An 18,880-nucleotide genomic window follows, 5' to 3' on the forward strand; every position below is an offset into this window, starting at 1 on the left:
TGTTCATTTTAGAGCTCTGCTGAGTGCACAGTGACCTTCCAGGCCTTTTGGAAAATGTGATAAAAGCAAAGAAGGCCCTTGAGATGAGGAACTCGGCTTCTAGCTCTCTAGTAAGGAACTCAAGGCAATTACTCTTCTCTAACCTGCTCTTTCTGTATTATGAAAGGTAACCAAGAAATCTGACAAAATAATTAATCTATAAGATCTATTGCCTCTTGTGCAAGAACTTGGGAGAATCTGAACAAAGCTTCTGGTTTGTTAGCAATGGAAAATGTACATCTTCTTGATTCTTAGGACATGAACTTGAATTCAGGTCAAAGGAAAAATAAATTTCCACCCATGAGTAGATTAATCCAACATTACCTATTATTTACCTATTGTGCTGGACTATTGGAACTGCCAATACAAGCCAACTCATCAGGGTTTAGTAGCTCATTTTTGGGCCTGAGACCTAAGTTTCGATGAAACAATTTGCATCCCCGAGTAGCTTTTGAATGCAGGACACTGAATAGCTGTGCACAGAACTGTCAGAATTTTACTTTTTTTTTTTTAAAAAAGGGACTTTATCCTTGCCAAAAAATTTAATGAGAGACACTATGTAGCTACAAATTATGAGAAAAATAAAAACGATGTAATAAAGAGAGTGCGTGGCAAGGAAGGACAAAGGTTCTGGTAATAAGCAGCGGCAGATGGAGACTTCTGTATAACACCAATCGTTTATGCAAGCCCACTTCTCCATTAATTAAAGCAGTGGGCAAGTGAAAACAAATATGTCTTAGCATAATTGTCTCTAAATAGACTTTCAAAGTTTGCCATGTGAGGTCTCAGCAGACCTTTAAATGTACGGGTCTTTATTCCAAAAAAATCAGTCGCAATTCTAGTTTTTTTTGCATTAAAACTCAGAACAAAACCATTATTTGAGAAGGAGCTGACTGATTGCCTTTAGATTTTTCCCCTCCCCCATGCCCCCAGCTTTATCATTTAGTATCTGGCTAAGGAAAACTATATTTAATTAGGCTCATTAACCTTGCAGTGTGAACATAGCTTTTTTTTTTTTTTAAATAAGTCATCTGCTAGTCATCTGCACAGTCATGTGGCTTCAGGGATAAAAGTAATTAAAGCAGTTACACTATGTCTAATTAGCCAATATTCCGTAATCACTCTTGAAGTTTACTTTTTTCCTCTGAAGACATTTGAAAATCTTTAAAAAATCTTACCAGGAAATTCTTCTGCCCTCCTTGAGGGACATGAATCCAAAACTATTAACCATTTCCTCAGAGAGCACAGAATAGAACTGCCTCACTGCTACAATTACATAAATATTTAAGGTACCTAATATGTTCATCAGGTTTTTCGGCTTTAAAAAAAAAAATTCTCTTTGAAATAGAAGCTGTAATTATTTCCCTTGCTATAGACCTCTTGCTATAGACCTACTTTATTTTCAAATGTGTCCTTCTCCTATATAAAAAGTTAAGTCTCCAAGTCATCAGCATTCAGATCCTCCAAGGAGGATGAAGACACAAGGCCCAAACTAGCAATCAGCTCACGCTGGCTTGTAACATTAGAGAAACCACACAACATTGACCACAAATCATGTAAAATGCATCACACCCACTTGGGACTCAAGGTCAACCATACAGAATCACAGAATCATTATGGTTGGAAAAGAACTTCAAGATCATGAAGCCCAACCATCAAGCCATAGAGTCTACATGCCACACCACATACCTTTTTTTTACCTTAAAGAAGCCAAACTGCCTGAGGGGGATGCTGTGGTGAGAACCTCAACGAATATTGCAAAGTGGGCGAGTCTGGCCCCAGATCAAACTACATTTGAAAGCACAGCCTGTGATGGTGCCTCCTAATGCACTCTGACAATCACTGACAAGCTATTTTTTTTTAGGAAGTAGGTAGCTCCATGAGTTATAGAGCACAGAAGCTTGGTTTCCTGTAGATGTGTCCTCTTCCTGTTCCTCTTCTCCTCTTGCTCCAGAAAACTTTTTTTATTCCAATACTGTTCTCCACTCTCCATCATGGTCCTCATGACCACAGAGTAAGACAGGACACATTATTTGCATAAAGTTTCTTCCCCTGCTCAAAAAAAAGGAATTAAAGAAAAAAAAATGCTGAACTGTGCCTGCCTTTCCCTCAATGTGGGGGCTAATTTGGTCACTCAAACCAAGTTTGCAGAAACTCGCTTATCTCTGATATGTCTGTCTATCTTTCAAATTGATGAAACTTAGCCCCAACAGGTTCAAAAGGTGTTAGAGAGGACACAATGAAGTAGCACAGCCAATGCACAGGCATTACTTCCTCAGGAGTGGCTAGCCCCAGCTATTAATATATTAGAACAAGATTAAGCTGTCTTCAGTAGGGATGCAACACTTCATTATCTAAATGCCACTTACCAACGGGCTAGCTCTCATATGGAAACGGCTTGGAAATATCAACTGTAATTAAAAATATCAATTGAAACATAATGAATATATTTCTGGCCCTTCAACTAGAGGGACTGAGCAACGTGGATGGATTTTTTTATTTATAGCATTCATGAACATACTTTGCAAAACAACAGTAACTAATTATTCATTGCTCGAGGAATATATATATATATCCTATGTATATATATAAAATCATATACTCATTGAACAATTTGGCTTGGAAGGGGCTACAGTACGTCACTAGTCCAACCTGCTTCTCAAGGCATGGTCAGACCAGGTTGCTCTGCAGGGCTCTATCCAACCGAGTCTTGATAATGTCCAAGGATGGAGGCTGTACAGCCTCTCTGGGCAGCCTGACTGTCTCCATGGAAAAGATGTTTTATCTAATAGCCAGGCTGAACATCTCAGTTTTGATTCAAGTCTGTTCTCTCTCTCTTCATCCTGCCATGGCTCCATTTTCTGGATAATCACCCGGTAGACAGGGACAGGCTGCTGTCAGGTCTCCTGAAACAACCTCTTCTTCAGGCTGACCTGGCCCAGCTCGTGCAGCCTTTTCCTGCTCACCATGTTCCTCCTCTCCTCAGGGCTACTGAGGATCTGTCTTTCAACCATGACTCCTGAAGCTGTTGCCTCAAAATCCCATCTGAAGGGAAGGGAAAAGCCACATGGCAAATGTTTGCATACCTGCAATTAAACCAGACAGACATGCCACTAGCTTACACTAAAAAACAGATACTCACTTATGTTTTCTAATCTTTCTTTGTGAATTGTCATTAAAAAGTTGTATCTGAAGCTTTACTGAAAAGTGCTAAAACAGATGCAGCACCTGGTCTACTTTACTCAAACATCCTTGGGAGCAGAACAGGAAAGGAGACTGCTTCTAGCCCCTGTGGTCATGTTCCTGTACCTGAGCATATGAGAAAGATCCCCTGAATTTTACCTTGTGCAATGACTAAATTTTAAATTGTTTCGTCCACTTTCTTTACAGCATTTTGTCATGGCTAATCTATTAGAACTGCCAAATTCTTAGATTAGTTGGCGTCCGACTCATTCATACAGATCAGTGTCTTTCTATCTCCTTTATATGGACCAGTTCTTTAATCCACATAAACTCTTCATACTTCTACTGAGGAACGGTGATGAGAAAGAAAAGAAAGGATGAATAAAGGGATTTTTACAATAATCTATTTATTTTAGTAGGAAAATAAATCACAGGTGATAGCATTATGTGCCATGATTTGAGGACAGCTGTCTTGGCATTTGTGAAAAAAAAAAAAGGTACTAATTATGGGTATCAGAAATTGCAGCATAAATAATGACACCAAACAGCAAACAGAGAAAGAGTGGGTACAGAAAAGAAGAAAGGATTCAAAAGAAATAATGCACGATTAAAATATTTTACCACCAGGTGTCCCTGTTTGAAAACCCTCCCTGTTTGAAAACTCCTGTTATTCCACCAATACCCCTGCAAGGTGCAGGACAAACCCTTTGAACTACTTTTAAGTGTATTAGCACAAGCCAGATGAACCTTCAAAAGGGGAAGCCACCAAAGTCACTTGGTTCAGCACTTCAGACATGGTCTCTGTTAAGTCTTGTGCACAGGTTAATGCCACTTTTTTCTATCCCCTTGACCAGTGCTGTGCAGCAAAATCCAGCCAAGTGTATTTCCAGTTGCCTCTTGCAATATCTACAGGCTTGGCAGCACGGCCTTCCGTACGTGTCCCCATGTACTATAGGAAAACCTGAAAGGAGCTGAACAACTATGGGAGTATCTTAGAGTTTCCGGAGTGCCCAAACATACACAGGTGCTGTAAGATGAAATTCAGAGTAAGAGGCGGCTCACTGCATGCCTACTTACAGGTTGCACATGCAATGGGAACACACACGCAAATGCATATACCGGCCTTTTTCCTAGCAGACGCTGCAGGTTTGCCGCTTTGCTAGGAACATCTCTGTGTCAGCATGAAGAGACGTGCAGACCACGATAGCTGGAAGAAACTCCCTTCCCTGCAAACAGCCCTAGGATAAGCACAGCAGAGCACCTTAACAGCTCACTTCTAAGTGTCACATGCCAGCCGTGTTAGAGAAGAGAAACCGAGACAACTTTTTCGTTGTCCACGGTCTTAACAGTCATGAACTAGCAAATCATAATCCAACTAAGAATAAAAGTTTTAAACCCCTTGGGAGAGAGGAAGAGGGATGGCGGCAGGGGGAAAGGTTTATTCAGCCCAAATCTGATATGCACGATGCAATGTGTGGTACTATTGGGGTGGCTACGGACGCTAGAGTATTGCAGCCGGTCTTGTGAGCTTGCACGGATATTTTGCAAGGTTGATAACCCGTTCAAAGCTTCAGCCTCTGGAGTCAGGGTGTTATATACAAGAAAACATAGGAAAATCTCAACTGCTCTTTAACAAAAAGGACTGAAATAAAAATAAGCTTCCTATAAGCCTCCTAGTTGGGGAAAAAGAAAAAAAAAAGTCTAAAAAAATGTGTCACAAGGATATTTTAAAGGGCCTAAAGTCTAGTCGTAAGAAATCTGTTTGCAATTTGGCCTTTAAGCAACACCTTCAGGACTCTGCAGGAACTTGAATAATATTTCTTGGAACACCCCCTATTTACCAAGCACCTTCAGGAACATGAAGAGAAACCAGGTCTAAATACGGCTTTGATTTCCTCGCCCGTCCCCGGTTGAACTTTCCCGCCGCAGGCAAGGCAGGGAGCAGGAAGGGAACCCGCACCCCCGAGAGAGCCCTTAAAGGCAGCGCCAGGCACCGTGCGCAAGGAGGAAACCCGGGCGGGCGGGCGGGCGCCCATGGAGCCGCGCCCGATCCCCGCGGGAACCGGCTCCAAGCGGGACCGGGACGGGGATCAGGAGCGGAGCGGGAGGCGGGCCCGGCCGCGCCGCTTACCCAGCGCCGTGCCCGGGTTTCCGGCCGCCATTACCCGCTCCGCTCCGCCCCAGGGCCGCCCCGCGTAGGGCGGAGAAGCGGGGCGGGCCGCTGCCCTCGGAGCACTAATGTTATTATTACTTAGGCGCTGAATAGCAGCGCCCCCCACGTGAGTTTCAGCACTGCGGGAGGGAAATAACTTACCCTTAACACTAACCCCAGCCTTAGAGAAGTAATAATAGTAAAGGAAGGGACAAGTGTAAGAAAGGCAGTATTTTCTTTAATGAAGAAAATATGATGTATAACCTTGAACGAGTAATGGTTTAGGCTGTTTAGAGGACAAAAGCAGAGCTTTGCCCTGATTCATAGCCCACCTCTGGCATTTTCACATACAACTAAGTGTTTCAGGCAAGAGGCTTAGTTTAGGAATTGTCCAGGGTTTTGAGTTGAGAGAGTCACTGTTACATTCAAACGCTAAAGAATAAAAAGGCAAGGCTTATAAATCAAGGAACTTGCCCGTTGCTGTCTCAACAGTAAAACATTCCTACCCTACCCCTTTTCCTCTTTTTTTAGTACATACACACAGACACACACACAAAAAACAGATGCCAGAAAGGACTACGCAGTAATGTGGTTGCTTTTCTAGTCCGTAAGGCCCATGCTAAAGAGTAAATATAGGAGTTTTGAGAGGCATTTTATTCAGACAACTGAAAACAGTTAAATGTTTGTAAGCAGTGTACAATGAAACAAAACCCGAATCAAATACTTTAGTACATAATCCCGTCTTTACAACTAAAGCCAAATGTTCCAACTTTCAAGAATGGAAAAAAAAATGGGTAAAAGCCGTTATATCTCATCTCCATAGTAAAGAAAACACACTATAATGAGTCTAATTGAAATTGGAGAGAGGGGATCTTGGCTTACACGTTTCATTCAAAAGACAGTAGGCAGCTATGCTAAGAAGATAGCAAAACTCTACTACTTGTCTTTTTTTTTCTCTTTTTTTTTTTTTTTGGATACTCAGTTCTCTTATAGACAAGACCTAGCCATTTCCAACGCATTCTCATCAATTACTGCCCATCTTTGCCTTATGTAGAGAGTGCACTCCGGAAGGCTGCTGCTTATCACTGTTCACTTGATTTAGTCTCACATGTCTGTATGTGGCATAACAGTTGTGATGCTCAGGCTTTAACTTCAGGAGTTGAGCTGTACATCGAATCTGAGTTTTCAGAGGCAATATCTTCTGCAATTAAAGAAAAGAGGCATTAGTTCACCTTGGATATATAACCAAAAGATATGTTGAAGGGATTATTTTATGGTAAAGATCAACTAGGACTGCTTTTCATTTAACTCAGATTGATTAAATCGGTTTGGACAGGTTACAAGATTGCATAGCTCATCCCTACACACTTCCCACAGTTTCGTTCAAAACGATGTAGTCAAAGATGCTGTGAGAAGAGCAAAAATGGCAGAAGCTGCTTTTGGGGGAGTGGCAAGGGGGAGAAAAAAAAAAAATCACTCTTCCATGCCAAGGAATGCTACCGTCTTTACTGATCTTTTTAGCAGCAGATTTGAAGTTGGCAGTTCAAAGCTTTACCTATTTCCTCCTCTGCAGTCGCTGGAAGGGTGGTCTTTGCTTTTGCTGCTTCTGCATTCTCCTCTTCAGCTGGAAGAAAAAACAGTATCTTCAGTCAACTCCCCTACACCATACATGCGCCTAAGCCAGAAAGCAAGACTTTCACTTATTCATTTAGGGTTGAAGAGAAATTATGCAAGATATTTCATTAACAGATATCTGCTTGCAGTTTTCTAGGCATTTTTATTATTATTATTTTTCCACTAAGCGTAGAGAACCAAAGTGCATATAAGACAGACAAGTTTATCTGCACTTTTTTTCTTAGAGACTCTTATATCCTTAAGTATTTACAAAAACAGCATTTCCTATTTCTTGCTCCGTAACATCAACATGTAAGAGACTGTTTGATTATTTAACACGCCAATATTTAATAAACCTGTAGGTTTGAAATTAGCTGACAGCCACAATAGGAAATCTTTATATCAATCACGCAAGAGGGTTTTAAGAGAGTATAGACACTGCAGGAAATTTGTATGTTCTTCACTTATGCTCTTACTGCCAGACATCATCTTCACACACTACAGTCTGTTTAACAACTTTCAAAAGCGCCCACGAAGCAGCCAAGTTGCACCAGGAAAATAAAAACCCACTTACCAGGAATTACACATTTCCAAAGACCATAGGTTTTCCCTACTGTTGTCTGCCACAGCCTTAGTGTGCCATCTTCAGAACCACTAGCATATAACTCTCCATCAGGGCTAAATCTCACACAGTGAATGGGACCAAAGTGTCCTTTGTAAGATTCTGGAAGAGAACATATTGGTACGATTTTCCAATTGGGTTCTACAAGTTTGCGTTCAAAAGCAAGCCATTAGCACAGATGACAAATGTTCTGGTTCTTCAACCACTCATTCTGCACAAAATTCCGAATAAGGATAGGATCAACTAACAGAATCATGTTCCACCCCTACTCCCTCCCACCCTAAACAAAAATTTATATGGACTCGTAAGACATATCTGATCAATGCTATAAAACAACCTTTAAGTTATCATATAGCTTGCCGCTACATCACTACTGAATGATTCTACTTATTTTGTGTTTTGATGGTTGTTTAAAGCAGATTTTAATTGGTCCCAAAGAATGTCAGGTGTACTAAGATAATAAAAACTTAGACTATTGGTTTAGAGCTTGTATTTGCTTACACAGTATTCTCAGATGTTATTTGATCTAAGTGTAACAATTTAATCTACTAGAATCTCATTAAACTAATTTCAGAACTCACTCAACTAGAGAGGACAAACATACCTAATTCTTCTCCTGTATTATAGTCATATTTATAGAGTTTAAAATCTTCACCACCTGCAACCAGACATTCCTTCTGAGGGTGAAGTGATGCAGAATTGATTGTAGCAGGAGCTTCAAATGATTTAATTTGCTCTAGACTGAGGGAGAAAAAAAAAAAAAAGGTTTGTTGGTAAGAGTTTTTATTTTAAAAAAATCTCAAAAGCTAAGAAGCTTCGATTGTACAAATCACAACTGCTTTTAAGAGAAACAAAACACGGTTTTCTGAAACAAGCATTACTACCTACAAGAGGAGCGTATGAAGTTAGAAACAAAGAATCAGAACTTATAAAAATAGAAATGCTCATTTAGAAATACTTTCTCAAATCTGCTAAATAGTGTAACTTGTTTCCTTAAGACATCAAAGAGATGTATTAATAACTAGTTCTCTGGAAAGTGCTGAATTAAACCCTGAATGAAACACTTATTTAATCACAACGACAATTAGTATGAGCTATAACACTTACAGTCTAGCATTTTACAGACAGTTGGAGCTGGTTATTTTTTGGAAAAGGTAAATGTGTTGCACTTTGCATCTGACTGGATAGCAAAGCTATCCTCCAAATCTAATTCTGGTGACTCAATTTGTTTTTGCACAGCCAACTTTACCAACACCACCAAAACTATTAGTTAATCTTAAAAAACAGTTTTAGACTCACGTTTCTGCACTATGAAAAGCAATGGTCTTCCCATAGGTTATCACAAGGATCTGTCCTTCTGGAACATACTCCATACTGCTCACTGACATTGCAACGTTTAATGCCTTTACTTCAGTCATGGTATTCCGGTCCCAGAGGCTGCAAAGAAGAGGCTGTTAGATTACTTCAGCACATCAGGCAGTTCTCATCCCCATTCACAGGGAAGCTTTGCTTGTTTTTTCAAAGCCACCCAGTAAAGAACTTCAGTTGATTCCATATTCAGTGGCATACCTATCTTAAAAGTTTTGCCCAGCAGAAAATTAAAACATGCTTATATTCAAATATCCCTACTTTTGAAACTTAATGCAACAACTTATTAGCATGGCAGAGAATAAGCATTGCACTTGTCACCAGTGCCCTGTTTCCAGATACCCCAGCTTCTGGCCAGGCATTGCCTTGGGCATATTTGAAGGCCTGACTGTGAAAGACAAAGGACTAGGACCTCTGAACAAAACATAAAAGACTTCTTTAAGTTCACCTCCTTCAGGTGTACAGAAGGTAATCATTCATTGTAACTTTCCAGTTTACAAAAAGACCTGCTTTTCTGAGAATACCCTGCACTAAATGCTAAGGCATTTAGTATACAAACTATTAGACATCAACAAATGATTGTTAGAAGTTATTTTGTTGCAACAATTTTAATCTACCCCCGTTCTGTAGCAAGATTAAAATGTTTGTCAGCTTAAGAGAGCAACAATAAACTAAAATCAAATAACTGACAGTTATCTCTTTGGCTAAAAAGAAACAGTGAAATTTTGATGTGTTATTAACCTCCAACCCCCCCAAAAAAACCATTAACGCAACAGCGAGCTTTTTCAGAAAACGAAAAGTAACTTTTTCTTACCGGACAGTTTTATCATCAGCTGAAAGAATCTGTTTGTCATCACTGCTCCATAAAGCCTTTTTAATGCCAGAAGTATGCCCACTGATAACCTGAGGTTCTTAAAATTAGAGCAAGTATTTTAGTACACACAGCAGTTCAAGAGCTCTGTTATTCTACATGGATTTCTGCTTGCCAGGAAAGTAAGATTACTTCCAGCACTTAAAATTCTATTCATGGATCTTAGTCCAGGAACAGGATAAATGAAGATTATATTCAGAGTCAAATGCAGAAAAAGCTTCAATAGTTTAAGTCTTATATGGCATATATATTTATATAGATACATAATATTTTTCAGTCATTCAACATCAATATTAGAATTAAAATCACTTAAATACACAGAAATTTATCTCTACTATCAGGTAGCCTAATTTTAACTGGATATATTCCTAATAGATTTGTGTAGAACTTAAACATGCTGTCCTTGAAGATCCTGGAGATCTTGTGCCACAAATTGTTTTACCTTTTAAAAGTTTTAACTCGTTCGTGAAAAGATGAGCTTAAAATGTTGCAGACTTCAAATTATATTACTAAAGTAAAAGGTAACACACACCACCTGTATGAAGCAATACTGAATTTTGTCCATTGTAATTCATACTAGAAAGGAGATTCAAAAATTGTGAAGATTTTCAAAACTTACTTAATTCTAAAAAAACAAAAATCAGTTACAAAACCAGACTCACCTGCTTCTGGTTTACTCAAATCATAAATACGCAACAATTTATCTTGTCCACCTGTTAACAGATAATCGCTATCCTGAAACAGAAGGTACAAAGAGTCAGCTCTAATTTGAATTGAGACATCAGCCTTCATCCACGAGTCTTAAAACAACAATTCTTTCTCTCAGCCTACTAACACACTTATTTACAATTAAATTATGACCTTAAAAACCTAGGAGAGAGATGCTACAATATTTGTATATTCTATTATTTCTAGAATTATTATTTCTAGAATCTGTATTTATACACACATACACACACACAAAGAAGGAAAACAGCCAATACACTCAAGTGCTTAATTCTGTGTCAGTTAAGATACAAAGTCTTTTCATACCTGTGTAAAATCCACGCTCTTGACAATGTGCTTATGAGCCAATGACAGTAGCTCATCCCCTGACACAGCATCCCACACTTTGCTAAATGTCAAGAGAAAAACATTTGATTTTTAGAAGCACTAAGACAACTCAACCTGGAAGTCTGATTAGCTTGTAAACACTTTTTTTCTGACATCTTCGTTTGACATGACATTTTCTCATAAGTGCTACATTCCATTCCATAAGTAATAATCCAGATAGTCAATAAGAACACTTTATATGCTTTTGAAGTTTTTTCACTATCCTGCCATTTTTTTTGCTCATCAGGATAATTCAGAATTACTATTATTTTAGTTTTAAATACAAACAAATGCAGCTGTCCTCTACAGCTTCATATAAAATGGCACTTTGTCTTGTATTAGTAGATGGCGAGCATTAATTTGGCACCAAAGACAGACAAAAAGGATTTTTTTACTCATTCTTTTTGCATGGGTTTTCTGGAATATCCAGTATGTTTTAAAACCACAAAATGGTATCTATTATGAATTCTACAATACTATGAAAATTTTGGTGTTAAGTGCTAGTTTGCCCCAGCTATGGACAACAGAAAGTGATCAATAAAATGTGGCTGATCGTAAGAAGCAAAACAAAAATCACCCTTTCAACTCTGATTTTAGCACTCTATAGTGCTAAAGATTAGAGCTGCATGAAACATTATCCAGCAAACAATTGTGGTAATTAGGTACTGTGATGAAAGAGCCATCACAGCCAACCAGCATGACAAAATTAACAATAGCTGCAGTAGAGTCTAAAGTTTTAGGTCTTAATTTAAGCTATCCATAAATGAGCTTAATAACTTGTAACAACTATATGTCACAAAAGAAAATATAATTGACTAGAGTCAAAACATAGCGAGTCTTCAATAAACAGAAAATCTCTTACGCTGAAAAATCAGCTGCTGCTGTAGCTGCTTTCGTGGCATCCTTGTTCAAAGTAGCACCCCAAACAGCACCTTTATGACCTAGAAACGTCCCAATCCAATCTCCTGTGTCACCCTGACGTAGCATAGGTTTTCCATCTAAAAACAGAAAAAAAAAAAACTAAAATCAATGTTCAGGTAATGTTATCAAATAAACTGTTTTAAGAAGATTCTTCTATACAAACACAGAACAAAAAAGATATTGTGGTGATTCCTTCAAAGGAGGTAATACTGGTATCGTATTTTATGATGCCAATTTTTGAGAAAGAACTTATCTAAAGAGCTTAGGTATGCCAGCTACACCTGTTGTGAACACATAAAAGTCTTTCTGGGGCTTAAAATACTATCACAAAGTAAATGTAATTTTATTTGTGTTTACTTTTAAGGGGGAAAAGCAGCAGAGAAAGAGGAAGGAGTATTTAACAGTTGTTTTGCTCCAGTTTTCCTCTGCAGGCAGAAGAGCCCTTCTGTTTTTTAGAACAATATTTTCAGATTAATATTGCTCGGAAAGGACTATTATGCCTATATATCCAAAATATATAGAGACAGGAAAACAAGATGGAATTAGAAAACCACTCCTATCATTATGTTCTGTTGGGAGTTACAAGGAAGGTGCCCCCGTGAGAAGGGAGGTTGAGCACGAAGCACCCCAAGGCAGGAAGGGAAATGGTTTCTAAGTGCAGGAATTCGCACAGAAGGTGAATACGAGCACGTGAGAAGCCAAAACGCGGTTCTCACCACAAGCAGGGGCAAGTTCTCCCGCAAGAAGGCGAGCGAGGCCCCGCGGCCCCGCTCACACCGACCGCCCCCTCAGCGCGGCCTCCTCCCCCCAGGTCCCGGGGCCTGAACAAAGGGTCGCCCCGGGGCTCCCCGCGCGCTGCAGGGCTCCTCTCCCCCCGCCGCCGCCACCGCCGGCCTCACCCTTGCAGGCGCTGATGAGGAAGTAGCCGTAGGGGGTGATGCCGCTGAAGGCCAGGTCCACCACGGGCCGCGTGTGCCCCGAGCACGTCAGCGGCGTCTGCCTCATCGCCATGGCGGCGCGCGGGGGTCACGGCGCGGCGGCGGCGGCGGGTGCGCGCGCGGGGGGCCCGGGGCAGCGGTTGGGCGGGGAGGGGGGGGGGCGCACGGCTGGGCCACGAGCCCCCTCCGGCCGGCAGCGAGCGGCGGCGGCAGCAGCGGCGGCGGGAGGGGGGAAATGACGCCGCGGAAACGCGCTGCCGGCCGGAAGCGACGTCACCTCGCCGCCGCGGGGACGGTGGCGGCGGCCGTTGGGGCGGGGCGGGGCGGGGCGGGGGCGGTGGAGGGAGGCGGAGGGAGGCGGAGGGAGGCGGCTGTAGCCCGGGCCCCTGCGGCACATCAGCGCAAATAGATTATTTAATAAACCATTTATTGTTTTTTTATTTTATTTGTTATTTCTTCCGTGTCTTTATTTTTAAACCATTTTAGTTATTTATTTTAATTGGGCTCACCAAGCCAACATGGCCGGAGGACGTAGGCTGACGCTTATCCCCCCGCACCCACCCCTTTTCAAAACTTTCTTTTTTTAACAGGTTATTGAAGTTGAAGGCACCTAAAGTCTGCATCTCCTTTTGTTTGTAGACTAGGCTGTAACTTTAAAGGTTGTTTCACTTTCTGCACAGCTTTCCCGAGTTCCTGCACGTAGTTGTTGGTCGTTTTGTAGTTTCATGATGCATGGGTGCTCTCAGTGCAGCCGACATTCCCATATTCCCATTTTTTCCACATTCAGCCACATCATCACACTCATGTTTGGTTACAGTGCTAGGGCCTCCCAGGTATCCCCATCAGTAGGGCCTGATGTTTCCCACAGGTCTCAGAAACAGCCTCCTTTCCCACCCACTGCGTGCCCTGTGCTCTACCAGATGGTGCCTTCCAGAAAGCAACGGGCTTTTGCCTTCCATGCTGAACAGGTTTCCATTACTACCACATTCAAAAAAAAAAAAACAAAAAAAAAAAACAAAAAAAACCCTTGCATTTAATTGCTTAATTTCCTTCTAGGGCTTTCAAAATTTGAAGTAACTAAAAGCCAGAGGAGTCATGTACAAACCTCAGAGTGCTGTGCAACCGCTATTAGATGTTATAGTGACATAGCTTAGCAGAAAATAAAGTGCCAATGTGATCAGAGTGACAGAGACATCAACACTGAGAAAACCAACAAAACTACAAAAATGGCTGTAGAGCTGGGCAAGATCTGTACTCAAAATACCTCAAATACAGGAGTTTCTTTGTCTCTTAGAGTCTAAATTTAACAGTGATACAGACAGATATGTCTTTCAAAGTTGCAATGCAGGGAAGTGGGAAGTACTTTTATTATCTCTGGGACACGTGATTAGGAACATATAGAAGTAATACTGAAAATGTGGGCAACTTCATGTTTTCTCAAGTCAAGGCTTTAATACTCAGAGAGAACATATTAATTAAAAGTCTCCCAGGTTTATCCTAGGCCTAACTCCATGTACAGCTTGCAAGGTCAGCTCGTGCTGACCTCAGGAGGCCTGTTTGTTTAGCAGTCTTTAGAGTGCCTCCTGCCTCTCTAGTCCAACTCCAATGGAGAATTTTTTATATCGCATTTCTCAACCTGCCCATGGAGAAGGGAAAAGCTACCATGGATCATGCCTGGGCTTGAGGAAGAGGAAACACGCTGCCATGGTGCCACTGAAAGTGGGATGCAGGAAGTGTTTCCTGCAGCACCAAGAGCAAGTGGAGAAGGGAGGAGGCAGGATACGCACTCAGCGGAAGCAAGAGGAGATGCTGAGCCCATCCAATGCTGTTGGAGGCTCTTGCTGAGGAAATAAAAATATTGATGGGTTTTGGTCTTTTTTTTTTTTGACTAAGGTTCTTATATATCAGTCTCCAGTAATATTACAAAGCACAAGAAAAAAAATGTTTATGCAAAGTTTCATATTTATTTGTCAGCTTACCCAAATAACTGTCTTGGAGAGTTCACTAAATTAAATTTTCATCAAATTCAACTTCAGTCAGGAAGTAATCAGGATCTTGTAATCATATGGATTAATTCTCCCCATTACTGCATGGAATAACAAGTATGCCAATCATAGATTATAAAGCACCTGGGCAAGACTCTCTTTCGCTTATCATTTATAATTCAGAGTGTCTTCTTGATTAAACAGCATCTTTCCATAGCCAGTGATTGAGCTTTCTCAGAAATTTTTGCTGAACATGAATAAGGCTATCCTAGTGGAAGGCCATTATTCTAGTGCTTTGATTAAAATGAATCAAGCAGAGATTGAATTAAGTAGACAGTGTTTAATATACATGTTTACATTTCCAGAGGCCTCTTCCTCTCATGTTAGAGACTGCTGATGGAAATGTCTTCTCTTGCCACTAAGTGGAGCTCCTTACATATCTATTAGTACGTTAGCAGTACTGGCTGCTAGTGAGATGACATTTTGGTGCATTTTGCAGCTTCTGCATGGCCACTTTGTGGACATGCAGTACTAAGGAAGGTACTAGATGGTTCTCTGAAGTGAATTGTGCTAACCAGGGAAATGGAAATTCTACTGGGCCTCAGGAGAAGATAACACGGCAGTCTTTTGTTAGAGGATCTTTAATCTGAGCTAACATACTGCAGATTTGAGTCGTTCATTTTGATTGTAGGCATCTTTCCTTCTGTTAAACTTTTATTTGGATAAATACTCCTTGGTAATTTGTACAGCTAATTTATAGTGAAAAAAAATTGCTCCTCATGGAAGGATGCTGCGTTACAGATACTGTGTACAGATATGAGAGCAGAGCATGCTGTTCTGTTTTCACTGGAGGAATAATTAAAATTGAGTGCCGCCTTGAGCAGTCAATTATCACTGAGTAACTAGATGAAAGACAAAGTGCAGATGTGATCATATTTTGAAAATAATGGAACAATGTCTGCTTCAAGTCAGCTAGTCCTGCATATATATCAGTCATTCACAGCAGCTGACAGTACCATTTCTAGTTCATATAACTTCTTTTAACGTAGGTGTAGGCCCAGAAATGCGCTATAGAGCAACTGGGAAGAGTGTGAAGAGGAACTTGAAGCAGCAGCGAGATATGATAGAGGCTTAGAAGGAAAGATACAGCACAGGGAATAGATAGGAGGAGGAGTGTGGTGTTTGCTCTGAGTCCAATTATGCACCTTGTGGTGGGATTTATACCTTTTTTGTTCCTTTCCCTTACAGGCGGGGTCGGATATAAGTGGACTTTTTTAGTTACCTGAGGGTGAGCGTTCCAGGAGGATTCTTCTGGGATTTTGTCCCAGACCCATACATGTCTGCAGACACTTGGGAGCCTTTTCCTATGAAGGAAATCAGGCATCTTCAGAGCACACACCAATGTCACAGGGACAAAAACAATGAGGGAAATGAAAAACTGTTTTATCTTTCCTGTGGCATTTCTGATACTCAATTTTCTTGACCCATTCCTTTCTTTTTCAAAAGTCAGTGCTGGGCAGATTGGGAGGTGACAGATAGAGTAGCAAGTGGTTTCACTGAAAAGCTGAACCACTGCAAAACCAAGTGAGCAACAGTTGAAGAAGTGATTGAAACAAAAACAAAACATGAAAGGTTTCCTCAGTTTTCATACCAGCTGTTCCCCACCGCTTGTCAAAATACAGGGAGTTGCTCAAGTTAACTCTCAGAAAATAAAGGAAGGCAAAGTAAGTGTATCTATCTTGGTGGAATAGACTGGAAATAGCCTGGATGTAAAGACACAATTGGGGAAACCTTGACAGTGAATATAGGGAACTCATCAGAGCGCCTGTGTTTCAAAGTCCTGTAGTGGGATTGACCACTAAGTCAGAATCCATGCTGTACATTTATCAAAGAAACAAAGATCAATGAGAAGCATCATAGCAGGATACGCAAGACTTGGGATGGAAAGGAATGGACAATTTTACAGTGTTCATAGGGGAGACAGCAGAAGGAGAAATGGATAGGAAGAGAGAAACACAATGGTGTCCCCATACTTGAAGTTATTGTAACCAGGATGAAAGGAAACTGCCAAGTTGTGGGTTAAATAAGCAATTTCTGATTTTTTTTTTCTCAACCAGCATCTTCAGCTATTTAAAGTGTGACTGCACTGCAAAGGAGGAAGAACATCTGGGAATAACATAGCCTTCCTTTCCTCCTCCTCTTCAAGCCTCAAATCCAAACCACTTGATAATTCAGCCTAGCTAAATAAGCATTTACCTCTGCAAAAAGAATTTTGAGTCATAATGGAAGTGAATTAGATTATAAAAGATTTGCTAGAGGAGAATTAAAATCACCTGACAGTTCATTTGCTTTCTAGGAAACAGCGAAATTCTTTTTCTCTAAATATCTGTCTCTGAGATTACCCAACTGTGTAATACATTTTTTTTTAGGAATGAGCTGAGTTAATTCATAGTTGTAAGCTGCTTTTATGTTTTCGCTTGGAAGGTGTTCTCACAGTGCAAGATATTCATACTTGGTGTTTTAAAAAGCTAAAGGAATTCAGACAACCTCTGCAAGTCAACAATAATAGACAGCCTTAGTCCAGTTATTTTTGGAATAGGTGACCTGGACTTACACAAGCCCATGGGACCAGCCTGGAGGCATCTGATGGTGCCAAGGGAGCAGATCAGTGTCATTGCAAGGCTGCTGTCTGTCATCCTTAAAGGCTGTGGAAACCAGGGTAGCTTCTTGATGACCAGAAAAAGGTAAACATCACATCCATCCTCAAGAAAGACAAGAGAAGGATCTGAGGATCTGCAGTCCAGTCAGCCTGGATATTCTGTACTTTGATTTCAGCAAGGCCTTTGATAGAGACTCCCACAGTATCCCTAGAGTCAAAACAGTGAGATATGACCTGGATAAGTAGATAGGTGAGCGGCAAATTGGCTGGATCGCTGGGCAAATGGGATTGTGATGGGTAGTACAAAATCCAGCTGGGAGCTAGTTACCCAGGAATCAATGTTGGGCCCAGTACTGTGTAATGTCTTTCTTAGCCTGGAGAATGGGATAGAGCACACTTAGAGCAAGTTTGCGGATGATCTCATATGTGGCAGGGGAAAGCAGTCAATACACTGAAGGACAGGGCTGCTATTTAGAAGGACATCAGCAGGTTGGAGAAATGAGCTGAAGGGAACCTCATGAAGCCCAGCAAAGGCAAGTACATCCTGCATCTAGGACAGAAAACCTCATTGCAGCAGGACATGCAGGATGCTGACTGTCTAGAAAGTGGCCTTGCAGAAGTTGACCAGGGAGTCTGGGTGGGTGACAAGAACCATGAAGCAACAATTCATCCTTGCTGTGAAAGAGGCAAACGGCAACCTGGGCTGTACTAGCAAGAGCATGATCAGCTGCCATACACTGTTTGGCATTTGTGAGACCACGACTGGAGCACTGTGTCCAGTTTGGGGCTCCCAATGCAAGACATACTGGAGTCGGTGCAGTGGAAAGCCACCGAAATGATTGGTCCTGTCAGGTGGCTGGACATAAGAGTGTACAAGGACTGTCTGAGAGATGACTTCTTAAGGTCTTAAGAAGAGAAAGCAAAGCGGGTAGTTGATGGCTGTCTGTACCTACCTATGAAAGAGTGCAGAGAAGACAGAGCCAGACTCTGGAAGGATGAGAAGCAACAGGCCTGTGAAACACCAAGTAGATGCAAGGAAAACAAATCAATCAGGGCAAGGATAATGAAACACTGTAAGAGGTGCCCAGTGAGGCTGTGAAATCCACATCCTTGGACAGAGTCAAAACCTAGCCTGCCCCTGAGCAACCTGGTCTAAGCTAGCACTCCTCTGAGCTGGAGGTTGGGCACAGTTACCTCTGGAGCGGCATTCTGACCTAAATGATTTTATGACTCTTTTCTTTGAATTATGGTTTCCCATGCATGCAACATATGTACATAGATTCTCTCAGCCTTTTAGAATAAGAGCAGGTTCCAAAATTGTCTTCTTTTCTAAGGCAAGTCATTGCATGTCAGAGGACTGAAAGCTGTTATCTATACATACTTTATAATCTAGGACTGACCTCATTCCTCAGGAGCACATAATGTTCCGCTGCTAA

General features: G+C 41.1%; 2 protein-coding genes across 4 annotated transcripts in view; both read right to left on the reverse strand.

Moving 5' to 3' along the window:
• Window positions 1-5,384, reverse strand: part of DERA (deoxyribose-phosphate aldolase) — a 45,761-nt gene extending 40,377 nt beyond the window's left edge. Inside the window, exon 1 of the mRNA XM_010214307.2 lies at window positions 5,354-5,384. Within this exon, the coding sequence (XP_010212609.1) occupies window positions 5,354-5,384 (31 nt within the window). The remainder of the gene's footprint in view (window positions 1-5,353) is intronic.
• A 627-nt stretch (window positions 5,385-6,011) lies between these two features.
• On the reverse strand, window positions 6,012-12,904 carry STRAP (serine/threonine kinase receptor associated protein). 3 transcript variants are annotated; one of them, XM_088528407.1, is made up of 10 exons: window positions 12,762-12,904; window positions 11,804-11,939; window positions 10,882-10,963; window positions 10,512-10,584; window positions 9,793-9,889; window positions 8,910-9,047; window positions 8,215-8,351; window positions 7,563-7,712; window positions 6,930-6,995; window positions 6,012-6,575 (listed from the first exon to the last, which is right to left on the reverse strand). In XM_088528407.1, the coding sequence occupies exons 1-10, from the start codon at window positions 12,871-12,873 to the stop codon at window positions 6,514-6,516; spliced, it is 1,053 nt and encodes a 350-aa protein (XP_088384533.1). In that variant the 5' UTR covers window positions 12,874-12,904; the 3' UTR covers window positions 6,012-6,513. The 3 variants fall into 3 exon arrangements, with proteins under 3 accessions (XP_088384533.1, XP_088384532.1, XP_088384534.1); XM_088528406.1 differs by having other exon boundaries at window positions 6,930-6,998; XM_088528408.1 differs by having other exon boundaries at window positions 6,930-6,987; window positions 7,555-7,712.
• Window positions 12,905-18,880: the final 5,976 nt, after the last annotated feature.

This window comes from Tinamus guttatus, unplaced genomic scaffold (assembly GCF_059628265.1).
Source record: "Tinamus guttatus ecotype Peru unplaced genomic scaffold, ASM5962826v1 Tinamus_guttatus_pri_ptg000308l, whole genome shotgun sequence".
NCBI classification, from domain to species: Eukaryota; Metazoa; Chordata; class Aves; order Tinamiformes; family Tinamidae; genus Tinamus; species Tinamus guttatus.

Bases quoted from the DNA above. Each gene is read 5' to 3' on its own strand.
- STRAP (XM_088528406.1), bottom strand. From the start codon at position 12,873: ATGGCGATGAGGCAGACGCCGCTGACGTGCTCGGGGCACACGCGGCCC. The intron at 10,585-10,881 runs GTATGAAAAGAC...CTTCTGTTTCAG, and splicing joins AGAGCGTGGATTTTACACAG to GATAGCGATTATCTGTTAAC. The intron at 6,576-6,929 runs GTAAAGCTTTGA...CTTTAATTGCAG, and splicing joins GACTGCAGAGGAGGAAATAG to AAGATATTGCCTCTGAAAAC.